The sequence below is a fragment of the Drosophila mojavensis genome, unplaced genomic scaffold (genome assembly GCF_018153725.1).
Source record: "Drosophila mojavensis isolate 15081-1352.22 unplaced genomic scaffold, ASM1815372v1 contig_74, whole genome shotgun sequence".
Taxonomy (NCBI): domain Eukaryota; kingdom Metazoa; phylum Arthropoda; class Insecta; order Diptera; family Drosophilidae; genus Drosophila; species Drosophila mojavensis.
In genome coordinates, this window is record NW_025318899.1 from 26,419,602 (window position 1) to 26,444,834 (window position 25,233).

The 25,233-nt window shown below is 36.4% G+C and overlaps 3 protein-coding genes and 1 long non-coding RNA gene across 6 annotated transcripts; 2 read left to right on the forward strand and 2 right to left on the reverse strand.

The window, feature by feature from the left end:
* Positions 1 to 7,327: 7,327 nt before the first annotated feature.
* LOC116804345 lies at positions 7,328 to 8,227 on the forward strand. Of its 2 annotated transcripts, none has more exons than XR_006357717.1 (3): positions 7,328 to 7,834; positions 7,896 to 8,005; positions 8,067 to 8,227. It is a non-coding gene; the product is annotated as an uncharacterized LOC116804345 (long non-coding RNA). The 2 variants fall into 2 exon arrangements; XR_004364319.2 differs by having other exon boundaries at positions 7,328 to 7,826; positions 8,067 to 8,226.
* Positions 8,228 to 10,307: 2,080 nt separating this feature from the next.
* LOC6583653 (nucleobindin-2) lies at positions 10,308 to 20,940 on the reverse strand. 2 transcript variants are annotated; one of them, XM_002009282.4, is made up of 3 exons: positions 20,590 to 20,937; positions 11,663 to 12,310; positions 10,308 to 11,120 (listed from the first exon to the last, which is right to left on the reverse strand). In XM_002009282.4, exons 1-3 carry the CDS (start codon positions 20,827 to 20,829, stop codon positions 10,509 to 10,511), a joined length of 1,500 nt encoding a protein of 499 aa, XP_002009318.2. In that variant the 5' UTR covers positions 20,830 to 20,937; the 3' UTR covers positions 10,308 to 10,508. The 2 variants fall into 2 exon arrangements, with proteins under 2 accessions (XP_002009318.2, XP_032587014.1); XM_032731123.2 differs by lacking the exon at positions 11,663 to 12,310 and having other exon boundaries at positions 20,590 to 20,940.
* A 463-nt stretch (positions 20,941 to 21,403) lies between these two features.
* Positions 21,404 to 22,781, forward strand: LOC6583654 (CDAN1-interacting nuclease 1). Its single transcript, XM_002009283.4, has 3 exons — positions 21,404 to 21,785; positions 21,851 to 22,339; positions 22,397 to 22,781. Exons 1-3 carry the CDS (start codon positions 21,520 to 21,522, stop codon positions 22,545 to 22,547), a joined length of 906 nt encoding a protein of 301 aa, XP_002009319.2. The 5' UTR covers positions 21,404 to 21,519; the 3' UTR covers positions 22,548 to 22,781.
* On the reverse strand, positions 22,779 to 23,198 carry LOC6583655 (zinc finger protein 706). Its single transcript, XM_002009284.4, has 2 exons — positions 23,055 to 23,198; positions 22,779 to 22,987 (listed from the first exon to the last, which is right to left on the reverse strand). Exons 1-2 carry the CDS (start codon positions 23,196 to 23,198, stop codon positions 22,898 to 22,900), a joined length of 234 nt encoding a protein of 77 aa, XP_002009320.1. The 3' UTR covers positions 22,779 to 22,897.
* Between the last annotated feature and the right edge of the window lie 2,035 nt (positions 23,199 to 25,233).

The following is a 25,233-nucleotide window of genomic DNA, read 5'->3' on the forward strand; positions in this document are numbered from 1 at the left end:
TTAAATCATACATCCAACATAAAATGATTCGTGCAATTTTGTATAAGAATACAATACAAAAGTAATCGGATATTTGTGTGATGGTTGTATCTATATATATAAAAGAGAGTTGTGTAAAAGTGTACAGAGACTTATAACTTGATATGTGCTGGACCAATTTTCATGGTTTTTGATTTGTTGGATTTGTCTCCGCCACGAGTAGGATTGTAGATCTTAAAAATACTGAAAAAATTTGACGATTACTTGAAAAACGCGGTTTTTTCCCTAAAGATTCAAATTTCCATTGATACTCAGTAGCCTTGACAACAGTGACAGTTTTCGGTCCTGCTCTCATATTATACAATAGTATTTGTTTGTCTCAAACATAAATTTGTGTAAGTTATTTACATTTATATTTCTCGATTGTTTTATATGGTTTTGTGCGAGGGCAGTATTACTATTAATAAAAATGCCGCGTCCTAGAAGATCTAATCCTTCCCGGCGGACCCATGCAATTAGGCATCGGAATATCGCGAGTCAATTATCTGACGAAGAGCGAGAAATCGCCCGAGAAAGGCGCCGCGTTAGTACCCAGCAAAGAAGGGCCTTAATTCGTGCTTCTCAAAGAGAGGCAGCCCATGAAACGGCAATAAGAAATGGTTCAAGGATTGATTTGAATCGAGCAGCGTTTCGATATGATTGCACCATTGACTACAGCTTGAATCGTTTAGTTTGCATTGGTCCAATAGACGTTGTTTGCCAGCATTGTGGCGCATTGAAGTTTGCTGGTGAAAAGCCCGGTTTGTGCTGCCTTAGTGGTAAGTGACATTGCCATTAGTGGTCCCGCCACCAGAGCCATTGCGTTCCCTACTTTTCTAGCGAGCACTCAAAAATACAATGTCTGTTTCCAAATGACTTCATTTGGGGCGAAAATTATTGATGAACACGGATATAATCCAACAATCGATGATGTGGCAATCCTATTTGTTGCTGAAAACTTGGAAGCACGTGATATTGTGCTTACACGACGCAATACTGGGCAACTACAAAGAATATATGAAACGCACCGTTCATATGACGCGTTTCTATACCCGCTGATGTTTTGGCAAAGAGACGATGGATATCACTTTTATATCAAAATGATTAATCCATTGAATGGTAAGATCAATATCATTGATTTCATTTTAACTTGATATACATTTTATTGTTTGCTTTTGGTACACAAAAAAAGTTGTCACTCTTAATTTAGTAGAGAATAGCTTATTAGGGGTTCCAAAATACAATTTTTACTGTATTTGTTTCAGGTGGGGAAACTACCAAGAACTTTAGTTCGATGAATTATTACGCATATTGTTTGATGATTCGTGAAAATTCTAACAATTATCTATATTAATATTTTTATACCCTGAACCCATTTTCAATGGGAAATCAGGGTATAATGGTTTTGTTGAAATGTATGTAACAGGCAGAAGGAGGCGTGGCAGACCCCACAAAGTATATATATTCTTGATCAGGGCGACGAGCTGAGTTGATTTGGCCCTGTCCGTCTGTCTGTCCGTCTGTCCGTCCGTCCGTCCGTCTGTCCATCTGTCCGTATGTATGAACGCGTCGATTTCAGAAGATATAAGAGCTAGAGACTTCAAATTTTTTATAATGTCCGTAATTACAGCGCGCATATCAAGTTTATCATTAAAAACCGATAACTCATCCCGATCTTTTTTTTATCGATAAAAACCCATATCGAAAACCAGTTATAAAATTATATCTTCTACACCTTTATTGCTAGAGTCTTCAAATTTTTAATGTATGCTTATATGCAATTTATACAATTTCGGTTTTTGTTAAAATTTACCCCTCACCCTTAAATTCACCCCCTCACCCTCACTTTTGTAAAAAGCGTATTTCAAATACTAGAGACTTGTGCTTTGGCAATTACACAAAAAAAGTTAATAAGCAATTAAGTTCTCATAGTAAGCGCTCACTGCCGCCCATGCGTGTTTATGCTTGTGTGTGTATATGTATGTAATTGTTTGTGTATGTGTGTGTGTGTGTGTGTGTGTGTGTGTGTGTGTATGTATGTGTGTTTATGTATGCCTGTGTGTCGTGCGTGCGTGTGTGTGTGTGTGTGTGCGTGTTTCTTGTGTAAGCTGAAAGACGCGAAAAATTATTGAAATAGCTATTACTCCAAGGGTTCAGGGGATCTCGTAGTCGAGTAGTCTCGACTAGAGCTTTCTTACTTGTTTTGTATTATTGTATTACGTTCATAGAAGCCTAAATTAGTTCAGCTAAAAGGTAACACGACATTACTTACTGATTTTAATATAAAAATTTGACAGCTCCGAAATTAAAGAACTTTTAGGGAAAATAACGTATTTTTCAAGTATTCCCAAATTTTTCAGTATTTTTAAAATACATACTGCTATTCGGGGCAGAGACAAATCCAACAAATCAAAAACCATGAAAATTGGTGCAGCAGATCTCGAATTATAAGTTTTGTAACAAACTCGACTTTGTTTTATATATATAGAGACTGTTAGGCGGTACGAAGTTCGCCGGGACAACTAGTATCTAATAAAATATATATTTTATTACATATGGATAATTGTTAATAAATGCAAATAATTAAATTCTTTTTTATATGCTTCAAGCCGTTTATATCATTATTATATGGTATTTAAAGTAGTTTCGTCTTAACAATATAAAATGAAAATAGGTCTTAATACAAAAAAGGTACATGATTACATTTTTAGATGCCTTTGATACAAAAATTATAAAATACAAAAAAGGTACATGATTACATTTTGAGATGCCTTTGATACAAAAATTATAAATATAAAGTAATTTCTAGAAAAAAAAACACACACACACACACACTTGCACTTTAAATATCAGCTTTACGCTTTCTTGATGGCTTTTAAAATTTATCCATACTTTCTTTCTACGAAGAACCACCAAATATATATTGGAAATATTGCTATAAAAGTTAATTACAATATAATAATATTATCAACTTAATGTTTATACATATGTATATTCCGGAAAATACTTACATGCGTCTCTTTGCGCCATCACTAACCAGAGAACAGCTATTTAAATTAAAGGCGACTCTTCTTCAAACCTAAAATCGTTCACCCCATTAAAAGTTGAGGTAGGCACACGCCAATGTTCATCTCCCAAGCATACAAACAAAGATATACACACACGCACATGTAAAGGCACACAGGCATACAAATGCTCATAGTACATGTAACAAGCGAGAGTGTGTGTGTGCATGCTCATCGCGAAAACATCTTTATGCGCACCAACGCTTTCATACCCTTCCCAAAAATAATAACGAAAACCCAAATATTTTGTACGAGCTTGGTAAACGGTTTGAAGAGTTCGGAATACTCTTCACACGTAAGGGAAGAAACGGCAGTCTAATAGTGCTGTAAAACTATCGATTGAACTATCGATCTATCGAATATTTATATTTCTGCGTCCATATCGATTGTTTTTTATACTATCGATAGAGATGATATCGTACGTTGCACATCAATTACTTTGGCGCAACTTCGCAAGTCGGCGGCTCTTTTTGATAAGGAGCAATTAAGTATAAAAATAAGTATTTATTTGTAGGTAAATTTTCGTTGGTGTTGGTGGCTGGACAGATTATCACGGAACGACGAGCTGCCTTAAAAGCTAAGTATGTAGACATGCTTGTCTTTCTTAATCATAACTCTTGGATCTTGGCAGAAGAGTAAAAGCCATGCATTTAATTTTAATTTTATCTAAATTTTTTTTTGTTATAGTCCATGAAGGATCTCATTATTGTTTATTAAAATTTTTATTTTTAAATATGCATTTATTTTTTGTTTTTGAACTTGAAAATATTTTCGATAGTACTATCGATGCTATTGAATAATTGTTGTAAAACCATCGAAACTATTGAATGTTACAACCATCGATAGTTTTACAGCTCTACAGTCTAACGCGAAGAAATTTCAATTTTCGTGAGCTGCTGCTTGTGCTCACATGCATACATACATATACATATTGGAGAGAGCAGAGAGCAGAGAGAGCGAGAGAGCAAGAAGAAAAATTGAGCATTGAGGCATCTTTTATTTAGTGATGGCACGATTAATCATTTGATACGCAATAATCGATTATTTTGTTTCAATTCACGATTTAATTGTATCGCAAAATGGGTTTTCAATAATCGAGACAATCGATGATTTGCTCAAAATATCGCATCGCTATAAGCAACATTGGCGCGCAAAAGTTGGAAAGCGAAGCTAATTATGGCACCAACAATTAGTAAAGTGAATTGCCAATTGTGCCAAAAACAATTGAAGTATTGTAAAAACCAATATGCTTCAGCACTTAAAACTCAAACATCGCGTCCCATAAGGTGAGTTTTCAGTTGTCTATAATAATGAAAGTTTAGGCACTAGTGACAGCTCATCTACTAGCGATGTTGAGTTCGAGGGCGACGAGCTGAGTCGATTTAGCCCTGTCCGTCTGTCCGTCCGTCCGTCTGTCCGTATGTTTGAACGCGTCAATCTCAGAAGATATAAGAGCTAGAGACTTGAATTTTTTTTTCCTTGGTCCGTGTATAGCACGCGCATATCGAGTTTTGCTTTAAATATCGATAAATTGCCCCGTTATTTTGTTATCGATTAAACACATTATCGAAAACCAGTAATAAATTTATGTCTCCTATATCTTTAAAGTTAGAGTCTCCAAATTTGTTATGTATACTTATATGCATTTTATACAATTTCGGTTTTGTCAAATTTTACCACCAACCTTAATTCACCCCCTCACCCTCACATTTGTAAAAGGCGTATTTCGAATACTAGAGATTTGTGTTTTGGCAAATACAAACATGTCTATGATATAATCATAATCTGAAAGTTTCATGAAGAAACTACATCCACAAGTTAAAAGTTATTGAGCAATTAAGTTCCCTTAGTAAGCCACCACTGCAGCCAATGCGTGTTTATGCGTGCGTGCGTATCTCTGTGTGTGTACGTGTGTGTGTGTGTAAGTGTGTATGATGTGTGTGTATATGCCTGTGTGTATGCGCGTGTGTGTGTGTGTGTGCGTGTGTGTCTTGTGTAAGCAGAAAGACGCGAAAAATGATTGAAACAGCTATTGCTCGAAGGGTTCAGGGGATCGCGTAGTCGGGCACTCTCGACTAGAGCTTTCTTACTTGTTATACTCATTCACGAAAGTGAATCAGTATATTGGTTTTGTGCAATGTCCGTCTTGCTGTCCGTCCGTCTGTCCGTCTGTCCGTCCGTCCGTCTGTCCGTATGAACGCAATCTATTTCGGCGCTATTGAAGCCAGAGACTTGAAATTTGGAACACATACTCCTGTATATCTCCGATTTATAAAGTATTAAAATTTTCCCGATCCGTCCACTAGGGGCGTGGCAAATCGAAATCATGTTAGTTAAAGAGCTAGAAAGCTGAAATTTGGTATGTAGGTCCGCGTTGACCACCCAAGATCACGAGCTATGGCGGATATATCTACGCCCATTGGGGGCGTGGCAAATCGGATAAAACTGTATCTCCTAAAGTTATAAACCTAGAATGCTGAAATTTTGCACGTCAGCTAATGGTATGATTCTATAAAGTCTAAAGATAAATTATAAGTCTACGCCCATTGGGGGCGTGGCAAATCGGACCTGAAGATATAGTGATTTTTTAAATTCTCCTATATTTTGGACACTATTGATGGCTGAGACCTCAAATTTTGTATACATACTCGGACTGATCACCCAAGACCAAAAAGTTTTGTCGGATATATGTCCGCCCACAGGGGGCGTGGCAAACCGCAAAAGTTTATATCTCCTAAAGTATAATAGCTAGAATCTTCAAATTTGGATAGTTAAGTTACTGGTAGCCTCCTCTATCGATTCCCTAATGTTTACGCCTCTTTAGGGGCGTGGCATATCGAAACATACCCTGTAATTTTCACATTTTTTGAGGGTAAGCATTCAAACTTTGCAGTTAGGGTACCGTTATCTCTTTCTAAAAACTGACCAAAAATGAGGTGTCTACGCCCAGTTGGGGCGTGGCAAATCGAAAAAAACCTGTATATTCTACAGTATTAGAGCGAAACTTAACTACTAAATTGTTGATGGGATGTGAATGAGTATTCCGCAGTCGGTAACGCCCGACTGCAACGTTCTTACTTGTTTTAAATGCTCCTGTTTTTAAATTGAAGCGTAATGTCGTCAACACCTGGGACGAGATGCGTACTGTATACCCTAAGCTATATGTTATAGCTTGTCGGTATTGTTTCTTAATAGGCACTTCGGTACCAGCGGAACGTTATTTTTCCAAGTCACAACTACTATTTCTTAACTCAATTTTAAATAAATAAACATTTATATTCTTTACTGTTCTCGTTGCTATTGTTGCTTCTAAAAGGAGTTCATAAAAAATAAATTAAGCGCATTCAAAAAAAAAAATTTGATTAATCGGTTTTTCCATTTTTCCGCGATTAATTGCAATTAATCTTTAAAGCACCTAAAATAAATCATATGATTAAATAATCGAGCAATGATTTTTATTTTGCCATCACTACTTTTATTCAACATTTGACCATCTCGGTCGCGCGCATGAAGCGGAATGATTGTGCTTTCGCATATTTTCGTAGCTCGGACCTAAAAGTGAAGAGCCGAGCAAATACGAAATTGATAGGCCTTAGGAGACAGATTTTTCGGTGTTGAAAAACTTTGTACTACATGTCTAGTCTATGTGTTCTCTGGTCAGTGATAACAGTCAAATATACAAGCATACAAAGGATGGTTCTTTTATACATATGTATGTATGTATATATCAGTGTTGCCAAATCAGCTTTTTTAAAAATCCAATTGCGGGAAAAATTCCAAAACAGCGGGCAGCGGGAATTCTGGATTTAAAAAAAAAATAATTTGCTTTTTATTCGCTTTTTATACCCTGAACCCATTGAAAATGGGAAATCAGGGCATAATGGTTTTGTTAAATAAATGCAGAAGGAGGCGTGGCAGACCCCATAAGTATATATATTCTTGATCAGGGCGACGAGCTCAGCTCTGTCCGTATGTTTGAACGCGTCAATCTCAGAAGATAGAGACTTGAAATATTTTTTCCTAAGTTCGTGTATAGCACGCGCATATAGAGTTTTGCTTTAAATATCGACAACTTGCCCCGTTATTTTGTTATCGATTAAAAACCTAATCGAAAGCTAGTTATTTAATTATATCTCCTACAACTTTAGAGCTAGAGTCTCCAAATTTTATATGTATACTTATATGTACTTTATACAATTTCGGTTTTTGTCAAAATTTACCCCCCTCCCCCCTAATTCACCCCCTCACCATCACATTTGTAAAAGGCGTCTTTAAAATACTAGGGACTTGTGCTTTGGCAAATATATCCCAGCAAGCATTTGGAAGACTGTTTTAACAGAAATCGTCTTGATGAGTCTTCTTTGAGTCCCCTTGACGATTAAAAAACGACTAATCTCCCGGGCGATCGAAAGAAGACTCATAAATGACCCATCCATATGCTCAAAGTATGATTACTTTAAAATACAAAAACGAAATGCAAAGCAATCGCCAAATGAGCATGCAGGTGATTAAAATATGATCATTGCTTGGTTTTGCTTTGTTCCTATGCAATCATATTCTGCTCGCTTGGCTGATCGAAAATCGATTCTTATCTAAGCTTATATCTAAGTTAAACGGTACTTTTTCTTAAGCACAAGCCGAAATGTGCAAATTTTGTCATTCGAGCGTGAAAGTGCAAGTGAAGTGCAAGTGCGAAGTGTATACAAATAAATTATATCAATTATATCAAATACAAATAAAAAGGTGATTATGTCAGTCAAACAATTACGTCGAGTGGCCAAAAGAGAAGCTTATAAACTATTATTTTGTTAGAGCTGCGATCAAAAAAGTTTTTTCGGACAAGGTAGCTTCCGAATACAGCTGGAAGGGGACGAAAATTAAACCATCAGCAGAAAGGTGTTACATTATAGCCGTAATAAAAAGTATGTATTATTTTGGAAAATATTTATAATATTATTTATTAATTAATATTTTCCCATTTAGATATTGCTAATGAAAAATTTACATGCACGGATAAGGATTTAAATACGGTGCTACAAAAGCATTTTGTCCATGCCAATGACAAACTGGCAAAGCGTAGGCGCTTAGAATAATATAAAACATACTTTCTATTTCTGTTACTATTTTTGTTATTTTTTGTTTTGAATTTCTATCTTTGTTTTGTATCAATTAACTTTTTTTTTGCTGTTATTTTTTAAGAAAATATATATATATTAAATTAAATTTATATCAAGAAAAAAATTCTTTTCATTGCAAATTATTGAAAATTTCAATCGAATATGAGTCAAAAAATGATTAAATTATGACTCGTGGAAGACTCTTATGATTAAAAGATGATTCGTGGAAGACACTTTTATGATTAAAAGATGACTCGTGGAAGACTCTTTTATGATTAAAAATAAGAGTCATAAGCGACTCATCAAGAAGAGTCGCGGGTAGGGTACCATTTTCTCCCGACAGAACAGTCTTTTATGATCAGAAAATAAGCGCACATATGACTGTTTTCAATCATCGCGCGAGTCTTTTAAGACTAACTTATGCTCTGTTAAACGCAAAAATGCTTGCTGGGATGTAAGGACTCTATAGACAGACAAATGAACACATACTCGTGTATATCTCCGATTCATAAAGTGTTAAAATTTTCCCGATACGCCCACTAGAGGCGTCGCAAATCGGAAAATGCACTTTCCGATATACCACAAAATCATAATAGTTGAAGCACTAGAAAGCTGAAATTTGGAATGTAGATCCGCGACGACCGGCCAAGATCATGAGCTATGGCGGATATATCTACGTCCATTAGGGGCGTGGCAAATCGGATGAAACTGTATCTCTAGGAGATTTTTAAAGCTAGACCTTCAAATTTTGCACGTGAGCTAATATTATGATTCTATAAAGATTAATGTCTACGCCCACTAGGAATCGGATTAAACTGTATCTCTAGGAGATTTATAAAGCTAGACCTTCAAATTTTGCATGTGAGCTAATATTATGATTCTATAAAGATTAATGTCTACGCCCACTAGGAATCGGATTAAACTGTATCTCTAGGAGATTTATAAAGCTAGACCTTCAAATTTTGCACGTGAGCTAATATAATTCTATAAAGATTAATGTCTACGCCCACTAGGGGCGTGGCAAATCGTACCTAATATATAGTGATTTTTCAAATTATGATATATTTTGAGCAGTATTGATGCTAGAGACCTGAAAATGATATAAATACTCGGGCTGACCACCCAAGACCAAAAAGCTAAGCGGATATATGTCCGCCCAAAGTTTATATATCCTAAAGTATAAAAACTAGAAGCTTCAAATTTGGATAGTTAGGTTACTAGTAACCTCCTCTATTGATTACTTGCTTTTTTTATTTATTATTTTCGATGAGGAATTTGGATAGATTGCATTTTTATATTTAAACAAGAGCCGTTTTTGTTATTTTTATACCCTGAGCCCATTGAAAATGGGAAATCAGGGTATAATAGATTTGTTGAAATATATGTAACAGAAATAAGGAGACCACTTTATATATTCTTGATCAGGGCGACGAGCTGAGTCGATTTGGCCCTGTCCCTCTGTCTGTTCTTCCGTCCGTCCGTCTGTCCGTATGTTTGAGCACGTCGGTTTCAGAAGATATAAGAGCTACAGACTTCAATTTTTTTTTTTCAAATGTCCGTATATATGGCGTGGATATCGAGTTTATCTCAAAAAATTGATAGCTGTACCCGTTATTTTTATCGATAATAAGCTATTTAATTATATCTCCAATCTTCCTCTCCCCCAATATTAATCGGTAACTGTTCCCGTTATGTTTATCGATAAGCTATTTAATTATATCTCCAATCTTCCTCTCCTCCCCAATATTAATCTGAATGATCTGATCTATATTTCGATTTTTTTTTAAATTTACCCCCCGCCCATATATCCACCCCCTCATCCACACCTTTGTAAAAAGCGTATTTCAAATATTAGAGAGTTGTGCTTTTGCACATACACGCACCTTTATGCTATAATCACGTCTAAAGTTTCATGAAGAAAGTACATCCACAAGGAAAGTTATCAAACAATTAAGTTCTTATCGTAAGCCAACATTGCAGCTCATGCGTGCGTGCCTATATGTGTTTGTGGGTGTATTTCAATTGGTCGAAGGGTTGAAGAATCTCGTAGTCGAGCAGTCTCGACTACAGCTTTCTTACTTGTTATATTTTGTTTTGTTTATTCGCATTGTTATCAACGTATATTATTTATTATTTTCAAGTATATTTGAGAAGCATACAAAAAACTGTTATGGTAAAACATTGCTGTACTCAACAGCTAATTTTTGAATGAAATACATAAACTGGTAGTTTTTTAAATCACCGAAAATTTAAATTATAGTTTTGTTTTACGGAATATGCAATTATGGAATGATTAGTTTAATGCTCTTCATTTTGTTGTTGGGATCTTTGCTGATGTTGTGTGGACATTCTGCAATTTGTCTTGAGGCTGCTGCTTTTGCACAAGTGAAGGTGTCTCACTATTGCTCTGTTGAAGCAGAGAAACTTGCTCAGGATGACCATTATGTTGTACGTGCCGATAAGTAGGCAGTGGCTGCTGCTGCTGGCTTGGTTGCTGATATATGAGCGGCTGCGGCTGTTGATGCTGATAAGCTGGAACGGGCTGCGACCCGCCATACTGTTGCTGTTGCTGTTGAGCGTATTGCTGCTGTTGATGATGATACTGTTGCTGCTGCTGCTCAAGTAATTGATTCGGTTGCTGATAATGCATTTGAGCACCTTGCGCAGGTGCTTGAAATGATGCTGGTGGGACTGCGTAGTAGCCTTGCGGCATGTTGGGATGTGGGGGTAGTTGGCCTTGAGCAATCATGTTTTGTACTTCTTCCTGGCGTCGTCGCTCAAACTCCAAGTACTCCTCATGTGTAAATTGAGGCTGTTGATCAATAGTCTTCCACTCAGGGTCTTTCTGAAACTCTTCCTTTGAGGTCTGTTGCATGAATTCATCCATACTGATAAGTCCGTCATGATTAGTGTCAGTTTCCTAATTATAGTTGAGTCGGAAATAAGTTAGACATTAATATTGGCGTTTTATTTTTATACCCTGAACCCATTTTCAATGGGAAATCAAGGTATAATGGTTTTGTTAAATGTATGTAACAGGCAGAAGAAGGCGTGGCAGACCCCACAAAGTATATATATTCTTGATCACGGCGACGAGCTGACACGATTTGAGCCCTGTCCGTCTGTCCGTATGTTTGAACGCGTCGATCTCAGAAGATATAAGAGTTAGAGACTTGAAATTTCTTTTCCTAGGTCCGTGTATAGCACGCGCATATCGAGTTTTGCTTTAAATATCGAAAACTTGCCCCGTACACTGCAGCCCATACGTGTTTAGGCGTGGCTCCTTGTGTGTGCGTATGTGTGTGTGTGTGTATGCGTGTGTGTGTTCGTGTTTCTTGTCTAAGCAGAAAAACGCGAAATATGATTGAAATACCTATTGCTCGAAAAGTTCAGGGGATCTCGTAGTCGAGCAATCTCGACTAGAGCTTTCTTACTTGCTTAAAACTGAATGTAGAAACATACCTGAAAGTAATGCTCTCGCATGCGTTCCATTTCTTCAGCGCGCTCGCGCATGTCATCTTCGGGTAAATTACTTTGGTATACTTTGTCCAGTTCCTTGACGAAGAGTGCCTTTACTTCAGCTTCGTCCCAAAATCCATTGCTGTCAATGTCATGAATGGAAAAGAAGGTTTTTGGATTGAAATCGTCCTTATCCATGTGATCCTGCTTCTCCCAGACTTCCTCTAATTGCGCTTTGTTACCTGGATGATGGACTTTCTCGTGCTGCTTATGTTTTTGTTCCTTTTCTTTTATTTCTGCATCGAATTTTTTTCGAGACTCTTCATCCATTACTTTTTTTTGCGCTTCCCGCTCAAATTCCTTTTGCATTTCGTACTCCTTGAACTCACCACGTCGTTTACGATCGGCCTCAGCCAAATCGTCAGAGGTTTTCTGAATCAGTTTACGCAAATCTTCGATTTCGAAAGTATGTTCATTGCCGTGATCCAAATGTTGTGGTACTTTTAAATGGTTGCGATCAATGTCATTACTAAGCTCGAATTCTCTATTGGCCAGTTCACGCAAACGCTCCAACTCACGACGTTTTATTTCATCCAGTTTTGTTCGCACATGATGATTTACATAATCAAGCTCTTGTGCAATTTTCCCACTCTAAATGGTTCATATGATTATTGGGGTACACACTAGACAGAATATATGAGCATTTTCCAAAAGTTTACTTTTTGTAGTGAGCGAACTCCTTGCTTTTTATACTCATTAACGAAAGTGAAATGAGTTTATTGGTTTTGTGCAATGTCCGTCTTGCTGTCCGTCCGTACGTATGAATGCAGTTTATTTCGGCGCTATTGAAGCTATAGACATGAAGTGTGGAACACATACTCGAGTAGATCTCCGAATTAAAAAGTGTTAAAATTTTCCCGATCCGCCCACTAAGGGCGTGGCAAATCGGAAAATGCATTTTCCGATATACCACAAATGATACTACAGTGCTTATCATGATTATAGCCCACCCTGCAACTTAAACTTTGAGCCCGTTGTAACAATATTTTTAAGGTTTTTCAAAAATAAATTTTACAGTACTTTATAGACTGGAGCATGTTTAGTAGATTTTATCAAAATTTTTGTTCAATTTATGGAAAACTAAGAAAGAACCGTTAACTTTTGCTATGTACTAGCATTTTTGCTAGTACTGCTAAGTGCGAAACAGACTTTTGGATTTACAGACATTGTAATTAGGTAAATTTAGATAGTTTTTAAGAGATGCCGCTGGGAAAACAATTATCTTATTATGAAAAGGGCCGTATTTTCTCACTTTTCGAGTCAGGAGAGTCTATTTCGAGTATTTTACGAATTTTGAAAAGAAGTTAAAGTGTAATTAAAATTTTTTTGGATAGCCCAGAAGAATAAGGATCAAGAACACGTACTGGTCGAAAACCGTTACTAATTGCTCACGATAAACGCAAAATTATTAAGAAAGCCAGCAACAGCGCAACCGCTTGTACAGCTTTGGCCTCACATGTGGGCGAATCTAAGTCAGCGATGACTGTTTGGCGAGTACTTAAGAGCTCAGGAATCATAAAGAGATCTAAACTGACCAAACCACCCAAGTTGCTAGGTCGCCACAAGGTTGCTCGACTTGATTTTGCCGAAAGACATACTGCGACCTTTACCTTTACCCTTACAGGTCATATTTTTTGATGGGAAGAAGCTTAACTTGGATGGTCCTGATGGGCTTGATTCTTATTAGCATGATTTGGCAAAGGATCCTATGTTTTTTTCAAGGACAGACTTTGGAGGTGGCTCAGTCATGATTTGGGGTACATTTTTTTCATTTGGTACCTGGGAATTGAAGTTTGTAACGAGCCGAATGAACATTGAAGAGTATATTCAGACTCTGGATAGTAGTCTCATTCCATATTTAAGGGAATTATGTAAGAAACCAATGGTTTTCCTACAGGTTAATGCCAGAATCCATGTGTGCAGACGTACAAAAGAGTGTTTGGAGGAATGTCATGTTGATGTCCTTGACTGGCCAGCATGTTTTTCGGATCTCAACCCGATAAAAATGTCTGGGGTAATCTTGCAATACGTGTGTGTATGCCAAAAATCGCCAGTTGGAAACAGTTGGATATCTTAAAACGCAAATTCTAAATGAATGACAAAGTTTCGAAAAGGACCTTTTATTAAATTTAGTGGTTTCAATTAGGAAGAGAATTTTTGAGTTAACTAAGGCAAATGGAGGCCGGACTAAGTATTAACATTAGTTTTTCCATCAATCCGCAACGAATTCGGATTTTTTTTACAAAAATATGAATATGGGCTATAGTTTTGATACAGAAAATGGTGCTGTTTTTCTTTGTTTTTTACTTCTTTTTAAGAAATCATTATTAAATCGTGAATTTTAAGTGAAAAAGTTTTTTGCCATTCATAATTGAAATATTGAACTACTCATTTTTGAAGATTTTGAGGAAATATGCCATTTGGGAAAAGTTTTCAGCTGATTCGTTTCAGTGGATTAAAAGTGGGCTATAATTATGATAAGCACTGTAGTTGAAGAGCTAGAAAGCTGAAATTTTGAATGTAGATCCGCGACGTGGGCGTGGCAAAAGTTCATATCTCAGAAACTATAAAAATTTTGATAGTTAAGTTATTAGCAGAGCTCGCAAATGAGAGTTGATCGTTTTTTCGTTTATGCTCTGCTTCGCATCATAACGACGCTTTTTGTTATACCCTGCACCCATTTTCAATGGGAAATCAGGGTATAATGGTTTTGTTGAAATGTATGTAACAGGCAGAAGGAGGCGTGGCAGACCCCACAAAGTCGAGTCGATTTGGCCCTGTCCGTCTGTCTGCCCGTCCGTCTGTCCGTATGTATGAACGCGTCGATTTCAGAAGATATAAGAGCTAGAGACTTCAATTTTTTTTTTTAAATGTCCGTAATTACAGCGCGGATATCAAGTTTATCATTAAAAATCGATAGCTCATCATCCTTTTGTAAAAAGCGTATTTCAAATACTAGAGACTTGTGCTTTGGCAATTACATGCATATTCACGTTTTAATCATAATCATGAAGATCGTACGTTCACAAAAAAAGTTATTAATCAATTAAGTTCTCATAGTAAGCGCTCACTGCCGCCCATGCGTGTTTATGTTTGTTTGTGTATGTGTATGTAAATGTTTGTGTGTGTGTGTGTGTGTATATATATGTGTGTGTATGTATGCCTGTGTGTGCGTGTGTGTGTGTGCGTGTTTCTTGTGTAAGCTGAAAGTCGCGAAAAATTATTGAAATAGCTATTACTTCAAGGGATCAGGGGATCTCGTAGTCGAGCAGTCTCGACTAGAGCTTTCTTACTTGTTTTCTTTAGAATCTGTTTCGGGCAGACGCAATGCAATGATTCATTCGTGTGACGCTCTCACATGAGTGTCGCGCAAACAGTAATACGGTTTTCGCTCACACAAAGACTCTCAGCAAAAAACAGTTTGACTAAAAAACTCAACAGAAATTGTCTTTGCCTTCGTGTGCATGTAAGTACATGCATACATACATACAAAAAGAACGCAACAATCGCGCGTGATTACCCATACAAACGCAACTGACAGTTTGCTTCATTTAACTCAAGCAAACGATCAGTGTTTGACTTGAGGAAACGAAAACAGAAATAACTGTCTTCCTCAGAGCGCGAGCGAGCTAAGCCAGACGCGACAAAAACAGTTTCTGTCTGAGTTTTTTTGATTGTGTCAGTGAAAGACACTTATTTGCAGACAACGAAAAAGTGTTAACAGTTATTTTCGAGCTATGGTTATTAGTAACCTCCGCTGTCGATGAACCAAAAATAATTGTTACGACTTTTTAGGGGCGTGGCATATCGAAAAATACCCTGTAATTATCACATTTTTAGAGAGTAAGCAGCGTAAGTTTTGCAGTTAGGTTACCGTTAGCTAGTTCTATGAACTGACCAAAAATAAGGTGTCTACGCCCAGTAGGGGCGTTTTTCTACAATATCAGAGCTAAACTTAACGTACTAAATTGGTGATGGGATGTGAATGAGTATTCCGTCGGTAACGTTCGACTGCAACGTTCTTACTTGTTATTATTGTACTAATCAAAAGAATTAACTATTTGTAAAATTAAAGAGTTTTTAGCACTATAATTGGTGCGTTTTTAAAATACAATGGGCAATTCTATAGTGGACAATGTGACAATCGTACGTATTTGAATTTAAAAAAAAACAAGTAAGAAAACTCGCTTCGAGAGTGCTCGACTAGATACTACCCTGAACCAAACTAATAAAAACGCACATTTAGTATTAAAATTTCAATTTCGGTGTATTTAAAAATATAAATTAAATAGAAAACTCATTTATGAAAATATAAAAATATTTTGAAACAATTAAACAAATTAACATCAGTTTCACCGATCGGTATTCGAACCGCGACTTCGAGCGTCATACCGCTAACACACTACGCCACCTCACTTCTAAAAGCTGCACTGGCAAAACTCAAATGGATTCACTGCTGCTGCGTCATCTACCAAAACTAAACCAAACTAACAGCTGATGTGATTCAAAGAATGTTCCAGAAGAAGTTTGAATGTATGTGTGCACACGTATACGATGCTGTTGTAGCTGCTGCACGTGCGTTTGTTAATTGGCCAAATATTTGATGATTTTTAATTAATTTTTGACTGAATGGAATTTAATAAAACTTTCAGCATATGATCTACATATTATCTATATATATATATATTATATATTATATATTATTATTTTTATGTATATAAAAGAGAGTTGTGTAAAAGCGCTCCTCCACTTATAACTCGAGATCGGCTGGACCAATTTTCATGGTTTTTGATTTGTTGGATTTATCTCCGCTACGAGTAGGATAGTAGATCTTAAAAATACTGAAAAAAGAGAAATCGCCCGAGAAAGGCGCCGCGTTGTGGCGATATGTAACCAAACTGCAACTGTCTGTAAATATGAGAGTTGCATTGTTGAACGATCTATCTGCTGATGATTTCTCGAAGCAATTGCTGAATATCGGTAATGGCCGTATTCCTGTTGACGAATCGAGTGGCTTGATTTCATTTCCTCAAAATTTTTGCAATTTCGTCTCATCAAAAGATGAGCTTATCAATAAAGTATTTCCGAATATCATTGCTTTCCACAAAAATACTAAATGGTTAAGTGAGCGAGCAATTTTGGCGGCTAAAAATAAAGATGTGGATGACCTTAATTTTATAATTCAAAATAAAATCATTGGTACTCTGTATTCATTCAAATCTATCGACTGTGTAACAAACGAAGAAGAAGCCACTAATTATCCAACTGAATTTTTGAACTCCTTGGATGTGCCTGGTTTACCACCGCACAATTTACAACTGAAGGTTGGTTCAGTAGTTATCATGCTTAGAAATTTAAACCAACCAAAACTGTGCAATGGAACGCGTTTGGTGATAAGAAAAGTGATGAGCAATGTGATTCACGCGTCGATACTCAAAGGAAATTTCCCGATTCGTCTTGCGTTCGCCATGACGAGCAACAAATCACAGGGTCAATCCTTGACTATTTGTGGCCTCAATCTAGAAAATGCGTGTTTTTCTCATGGTCAATTGTACGTGGCATGCTCACGTGTTGGCAAACCATCCGCATTATTTGTTCTTGCACCTGACCAAAAAACGAAGAATGTCGTTTACCACAAAGTGCTTGAATGAAAATCAGATTAACAAATTAATCAGAGTGTATCCCAAACTTTCAACAATTTTTTACCTAGAAATAATGGATAGGGCAATGCAAAGTTTGCCGGGCCAGCTAGTATTGAATATTTGAGAAATTAAAAAAAATAAAAAATCATTCACAATTAGCTGTACTGGCATCTGACTTGAACTTAAATGTTTTTATTCGATAAAAACATAACGGGATGATTTATCGAATTTTAAAAGCAAACTCGACATCCGCGCTGTATATACGGTCATTTAAAAAAAATCAAGTCTCTAGCTCTTATATCTTCGGAAATCGACGCGTTCAAACATACGGACAGACAGACAGACGGACAGGGCCAAATCAACTCGGCTCGTCGCCCTGATCAAGAATATATACACTTTGTGGGGTCTGCCACGCCTTCTTCTGCCTGTTACATACATTTCAACAAAACCATTATACCCTGATTACCCATTGAAAAATTTTTAATTTAGACTTATATGTATTTTATATAATTTAGATTTTTGTTGTAATTTACCCCCCACCCCTATATCCACCCCCTCACCATCACCTTTGTAAAAAGCGTATTTCAAATACTAGAGACGTGTGCTTGGGAACGTACATACATTTTCACCATATGATTACGCCCTGAAAGATTCATTAAAATTGTACGTCTAGAAATTAAGTTATTCAACAAATAAATTCTTATAATGTTGCCCACACTACAGCGCAGCCCCAGCACAGTCGCTGCTTACTGCGCAGTTAGCAAAGCGCGTTCTAATACGTGCGTGTGTATGTATGTGTGTCGAAAAGAAGTGCAGACTGATTAGAATATCAGATTAGAGGGTTCAGGGTATCTCCTAGTCGAGCAGTATCGACTAGAGTCTTCTTACTTGTTTATTTTTTAGTTGTAATCAGGGTCGAAGGTGACGTATCGAATGAGACATTTTTTCAACCATACGTTTTTATACCCTGAACCCATTGAAAATGGGAAATCAGGGTATAAGGGTTTTGTTAAAAGTATGTAACAGGCATAAGGAGGCGTGGCAGACCCAATAAAGTATATATATTCTTGATCAGGGCGACGAGCTAAGTCGATTTGGCCCTGTCCGTCTGTCTGTCCGACCGTCCATCCGTCCGTCCGTATGTATGAACGCGTCGATCTCAGAAGATATAAGAGCTAGAGAATTTTTTTTTCCTAGGTCCATGTATATCACGCGCATATCAAGTTTTTCTTTATATATCGATAACTACTCCCGATATTTTATTATCGATCAAAAACCTTATCGAAAGCTAGTTATTTAATTATATCTTCTACACCTTTAGAGCTAGAGCTTGAAAATGTTATATGTAGACTTATATGTATTTTATATAATTTCGGTTTTTGTTGTAATTTACCCCCGACCCTTATATCCACCGCCTTACTCACACCTTTGTAAAAGGCGTATTTCAAGTACTAGAGACTTGTGCTTTGGAATGTACATACATTTGAACATTAGGATTATGTTCTGAAAGTTTCATTAAGATTGTACGTCTATAAATTAAATTATTCAACAAATAAATTCTTATAATGTTGCCCACACTGCAGCGCAGCCCAAGCGCAGTCGCTGCTTACTGCGCAGTTAGCAGAGCGCGTTCTAATACGTGCGTGTGTATGTATGTGTGCCAAAAAGAAGTGCATAGTGATTAGAATATCAGATTGGAGGGTTCAGGATATCTCCTAGTCGAGCAGTCTCGACTAGAGTCTTCTTACTTGTTATACCCTGAACCCATTTTCGATGGGAAATCAGGGTATAATGGTTATGTTAAATGTATGTAACAGACAGAAGGAGGCGTGGCAGACCCCATAAAGTATATATATTCTTGATCAGGGCGACGAGCTGAGTCGATTTAGCTCTGTCCGTCCGTCCGTATGAGCAAAGGAATCTCAGATGATAGAAGAGCTGCAGAGCTGAAATTTGGCATGCATACTCGTGTATACCATAGGCAGTACAAGTTTATCTTATTTTTCGATAACTCATCCGATAAATTTTTTATCGAGAATAATCGAAAAATTGACATTGTTTTTTCAGCCTAATTTGAACACTCTTAGACCTGGAGACTTCAAATTTGCGTTGTATATAAATTTAACGGATACAAAGATTTTGTAATTTACAGATTTTGAATACCATGCCCCCTTAGCCCCCAATTTGTAAAAAAGAATTTCAAGTAATAGAGGCTTGGGTTTTGGAATGTACACACATTTTAGCTATATAATCATGCTCTGGGAGCTTCATTAAGATAGCCTATCTACAAAAGACAACTAATAAATTCTTGTAATATTGCTCACATTGCAGCGCAGCCCAAGCGCAGCCGCTGCTTACTGTGCAGTTAGCAGAGCGCGTGCTAATAAGTGCATGTGTATGTTTGTGTGCAGAAAAGAAGTCCAGAATGATTAGAATATCAACTTGGAGTGAAGAAAGTAAGAAAGCTCTAGTCGAGACTGCTCGACTACGAGATCCCCTGAACCCTACGAGCAACTGATATTTCACTCGCACAACCTCACAGGCACGCACGCATAAACACGCATTGGCTGCAGTATGGGCTTACTATGGGAACTTAATTGTTTAATAACGTTTTTTGTCGATAGACGATCTTCATGAAGCTTTCAGATAATGATTATAACATTAATATGCATGCATTTGCCAAAGCACAAGTCTCTAGTATTTGAAATACGCCTCTTACGAAGGTGTGGGTGAGGGGATAAATATAGGAGTGGGGGGTAAATTTTAACAAAAACCGAAATTGTATAAAATGCATCTTAATATATATGTATTTAAAATTTGGACACTGTAGCTTAAAAGATGTAGGACATATAATTTGATAACTGATTTTCGATAAGGTTTTTTATCGATAAAAATTAACGGGATAAGCTATAGATTTTCGGTGATAAACTTGATATGCGCGCTATATATACGGACATTTTAAAAAATTTGAAGTCTCTAGCTCTTATATCTTCTGAAATCGACGCGTTCAAACATATGGACAGACAGACAGACGGACAGGGCAAAATCGACGAAGAATATATATACATTGTGGGGTCTGCCACGCCTCCTTCTGCTTGTTACTTAAATTTCAATAAAACCATTATACCCTGATTTCCAATTTTCAATGGGTTCAGGGTATAATAACCGAGGGGTTCGCAGGCTACAAAAAGTGGTTTTCCAGGAAAATACCCATATCGTAAAACTTACGCGTATGTCGGCCTCAGGTGCTTTGTCCAATTTCTTCCTAAACTCTGGATCAGTTTCTAAGGCTTCCACAACTTCGCGTAAATACCGTTCATATTCCAATGCAGCTTCTACGTCAGCTGTGTCTGTTGTGCTGCTTGGCTCCTTGCTATTTTCCTCCCTTTTATTTTTCGTTACAGGCAATGCCATAACTAAATAAGCTAGATAGAGCGTCAGCATTACAGTCACTAGGATACATTTCATGGTAAAACGTATTCGGATTAATATTCAATAAGGGAAATAGTTGTGTAAATAATTTAACAAATATAGATTTATTCTGACGTGTCTCTCTTTCTCAAGTGCTATGTATGTATTACTTTGGTCAGAGTGTTACCAGCTGTTTTGATTAAGAGTTGCAGCTCCAGTTGTCGATTAAAGTCTTATAATTCAAAGCATTCCAAACAATCGCCAATATATAAAGACATATGTATATGAATTAAAAAAAGTCAATTATTATAAGAATTTAGAATGGAATATTGGTATCATTTAGATAGCTTTATTGCTGTTCATTAAAAATTGTGTTTTCAGACATGAACGTTTTCCAAATTTAATTTTTCATATATTTACATACATATGTTTATTCGATATTGATATGCGTTTCTTTATTTATTTATTTATTTTTATTTTTATTTTTTTTTTTTTTTTTTTTTTTTTACAGTCTCATATAGCTTACATTTTCATTGAAATTTAATGAAACTACAATGAGTGCGCGCATATGCAAATATAAGAGAATTTCTTATTTTTATATGGTAAATCGTTCTCGGCTTGGTGTGATAAACTAGTTCAGTTGTATGAAGAACTGTATTAAGTTCACTTATGATGAAATCATTCCTGTCAAGAATGGTTTCATCAGCTGATCGGAATTAAGAGCAAAATTTAGATTTGAATTAAAGTATGGCACAAAGTGGAAATAAAATGGAAAAAAGGAAACCAATAAAAAAAAAGATATTGACCAATGTAGAGTATTCTCAAATCTGTCAGTTCATAAATGAATTCTGCGGTGGTGGGCTGCCGATGGACTGCGAGCTAAAAATGGTAACTCGCATTTTCAATGACATTGAACCATTAGCCCTGGTTTGCATACTACAATCGCAAATATTTAATAAGGCGCGCGGTCAGCACTGGCGGCACGAGAATCGCGCCAAATTACTGTTGAAAATGTAAGTTTAAATAATAGCGTTGCATTAATGACCTTTCGCATGAATGATTTGAAACATTTGTTCAGATACGATGATGAATGCCACTTGTATAATGATAGTGATCTTCTTATACGCATGGCCTGTGCGGAATCTATAAATCCCATAGCGATGTGTCGGCTTCTATTGCAAGAGAAATATGATATGAGGCAAAGACCTGCTGTTTCCCAATTGATAAAGCATCCCCACTTGATTAATGACGCACGTCTAGCCGCTAACGTACAGCAATGTTTATACAGTGACAATCAGGAGGGACCTATTACAGATCTTCGACGACGAATGATTGGTGAAGAGTACGAGTTAAAACTTAAACAATTGGCTAATGCAGCTGGCATTTTTTTCTATGACGAGCGAGATTTGCGTCGTATGGGATATGACAAGACACCCGATATCAAGGTTATATTGCCGTTCCTGTACAAAGGTCTTATAGTTAACTGGATAGAGAGTAAGGCTAACTTCGGAGATACCAAAAGCCATAAATGGAACATACAGCAGCAATTATTGAGCTATTGCAATCGGTAACTTTTGTCTTTGCAATTAACTATCGGATTCTATTCCATATATTATATATGTAGATTTGGACCCGGTATTATCATCTATTGGTTTGGATATCATGAAGAAACGCCGCTATTACCGGATAATAACATTGGTATAACCATTTTAGCAGATTTTCCCGATCGCAAACATTTAGATTTAATGCAGATGCCGCGATTACCGGCTGTGTGAGCCTATTTATGTTTTATTTAATTTCCTGACATGGTCATTTAAAACCTTTTTCGTTTTGTTTGATACCAATATTTTTTGTTTTAAAATCGTACACAAATTTTATTTTTCATATGGTTTTTAAAGCTATAAAATATACTAAATGCCCTAAGTCCCCGAATGTATTTCATAATTATTATGACAGAAATTGAAACTTTTATTATGCAAGCCAATCAAATGTATGCGTTTTAAAGATAAGTTTGCGTATATTTTTGCATTTTATTTTAAATTATTGATTGTTTCAAATATTATTGTTGCAAATATTCGTACTCGTAGGCAACTCGTCGTTTATTTGATAATGTTCAATAATAATGTTAGAGGTCTTTCAGCTCCTCAGGCATATCATTTTTCGGATGTTTATTCTCAAAATGTTGCTTGTAAGTCTTAGGATCTGGCATTTGCGACTGCGTGGAAAAATATAAGTTTTGGGTTTATGAGTATTTAAGATAATTAGATAACGTTGTTTCTTACTTTGCAGAGGACACAAACATGTACGAGTGCTTTTTGTGCTGCTTTCTTTTGATCGTTGGCACTGTGGCCCTGCTGCTTTTTCATCTTCGCTTGCTTTTCAGCGGCCTTTGCTTGCGATTGTATTTTTTGATGACCGCGTGCCATGGCTGCGAAACTGTTGACTTTAAAGCAACAAAACAATAGAGTTATAATTATTAATCAGTAAACAGTAGCAAAAGTTAAAAAAAAAATATATATATATATTTTAATATAATAAATAAATAAATTTCGTACACACCAGTTTATAATGTGTACACTAGAAATCACAATGAATTTACATTAGACATTTTGGTTTCTGTCAGTAGTCTTTGTGGTGAATATGAATAGTAATAAGAGCACTTGATAGACGTCATAAGAAAGATATGGCGGAAAGTCTATATTTGTTGCCATCTCCAACCATATTTTTCGTATCACGTTTTCCATCATTTAATGCCCGTTTGATGTTTCTCACCTAATAGTAAATTTAGTAGAAGAATGTACAGGATTTGTTATTGGATGCAATTATTGATAAACTTTTTTTTTTTAAATTCATAGACTAAGTGTTTTCTGATACCCGAATTTATTGACACTTGCTAAGTGTAAATTTCCCTGTGTAGTTTGTTTTTTATTTTATAGTATTACGAACGGTGACCTATGCATTTGTTGTATAAAGTGTTGTGAAACGATTTATTGGTCGACAACAAGTTTTAATAGTCGTATTCCATAAGTTATCGATATGTCAGAACTGAAAAATATAATTTAAATCAATAGTTCAAAAAAGGTATTTTGAATTACAAATATTTCATAATTATACAAGCACTAAAGTGGGCCCACGGTTGGCAAGCCAAAAAAATGAGGTGTTTTCGCAGACAGAAATTTTGCATACAATTAATGTTCAAGCGAAACTTATTTTCCTATATATATATGTATATACATATAGTCGACTCTCGTTATTTCGAAATTCAAGGGACTCTTAAAATATTTCGAATTGTCGAGTGTTTAACCATATGAGTACGAATTACCGCGTCTTAGCAATGATTTTTAGTTCGAATTACTGAGTGATAACTTTGAATTAATGAGAGGTTTGAAATAACAAGAGTCGATTGTATATACTAGGTGACCCGGCAAACGTAGCTTTGCCCTATCCATTATTTCTAGGGAATATTTTTTACTTAAATACAAAATAACTAATTTACTATAAGTGTGTGGGGCTGCCGTTATAGTCGAAACCGTTGTAAACAACCGAAGTATGTTTTATGTTATATTTAAAATTCTCGTGTCGCGGTGTTTGTTGCCAAACTCGTCCGAAACGGTTTGACCGGTTTGTGTGCAGATCGGGTAGGTCTGAACAAATCATTGTGCTCATTGAACATAGCGTCCAGCTCGCTGACGATGCGCGCTGCAATAGGTGAATTGAGGTGATTATAGTTGCACTCGATTGGCGAGTGCGCGTTCGGTGTATTTTAGAACCCCTAATAGGCTACTTTCTACTAAATTAAGAGTGATAACTTTTTTTGTGTACCAAAAGCAAACAGAATAAAATGTATATCAAGTTAAAATGAAAACAATGATATTGATCTTACCATTCAATGGATTAATCATTTTGATATTAAAGTGATATCTATCGTCTCCTTGCCAAAACATCAGCGGGTCATATGAACGGTGCGTTTCATATGTATATTCTTTGTAGTTGCCCAGTATTGCGTCGTGTAAGCACAACATCACGTGCTTCCAAGTTTTCTCCAACAATCAGGATTGCCACTTCATCGATTGTTGGAGCATTAAATGTGCGTTCATGTGTTCCTGCTGGTCTTTTATTTGCTCTGATTACAACTCTATAGTCATCCCTTGGCATGCGCTCTAAAGCAGTCTTGAACAGCCAGACCAACGCATGATGTTCGTGAAGCATTTGCTGCAAAACTTGGAGAATTGCTCTTTTCGTAGCTGTGTTGATCCTTTAACGCCGGTCAAGTTATTCTTCCATACTGCTCATGAAGTATATTTGCAAGAATTTGTGCTGTGCATCTTCAATAGGTTGCAATGATCCAATGCGATGGAAAATCTGGCCTTGAATCTGTACATTCAAAGCCATAGTTATATTTAGATTTACAAACTACATTCAAAATTTTTTTACAATCATAGAAAATAAAATTGTTAACGT

Coding starts and splice junctions, on each gene's coding strand:
- LOC6583653 (XM_002009282.4), bottom strand. CDS start 20,829: ATGAAATGTATCCTAGTGACTGTAATGCTGACGCTCTATCTAGCTTAT. Junction 12,311..20,589: donor CACCTGAGGCCGACATACGC/GTAAGTTTTACG, acceptor TGAACCATTTAG/AGTGGGAAAATTGCACAAGA. Junction 11,121..11,662: donor TGCGAGAGCATTACTTTCAG/GTATGTTTCTAC, acceptor AACTATAATTAG/GAAACTGACACTAATCATGA.
- LOC6583654 (XM_002009283.4), top strand. CDS start 21,520: ATGGCACAAAGTGGAAATAAAATGGAAAAAAGGAAACCAATAAAAAAA. Junction 21,786..21,850: donor GCCAAATTACTGTTGAAAAT/GTAAGTTTAAAT, acceptor ACATTTGTTCAG/ATACGATGATGAATGCCACT. Junction 22,340..22,396: donor TTATTGAGCTATTGCAATCG/GTAACTTTTGTC, acceptor TTATATATGTAG/ATTTGGACCCGGTATTATCA.
- LOC6583655 (XM_002009284.4), bottom strand. CDS start 23,198: ATGGCACGCGGTCATCAAAAAATACAATCGCAAGCAAAGGCCGCTGAA. Junction 22,988..23,054: donor ATGTTTGTGTCCTCTGCAAA/GTAAGAAACAAC, acceptor TTTTCCACGCAG/TCGCAAATGCCAGATCCTAA.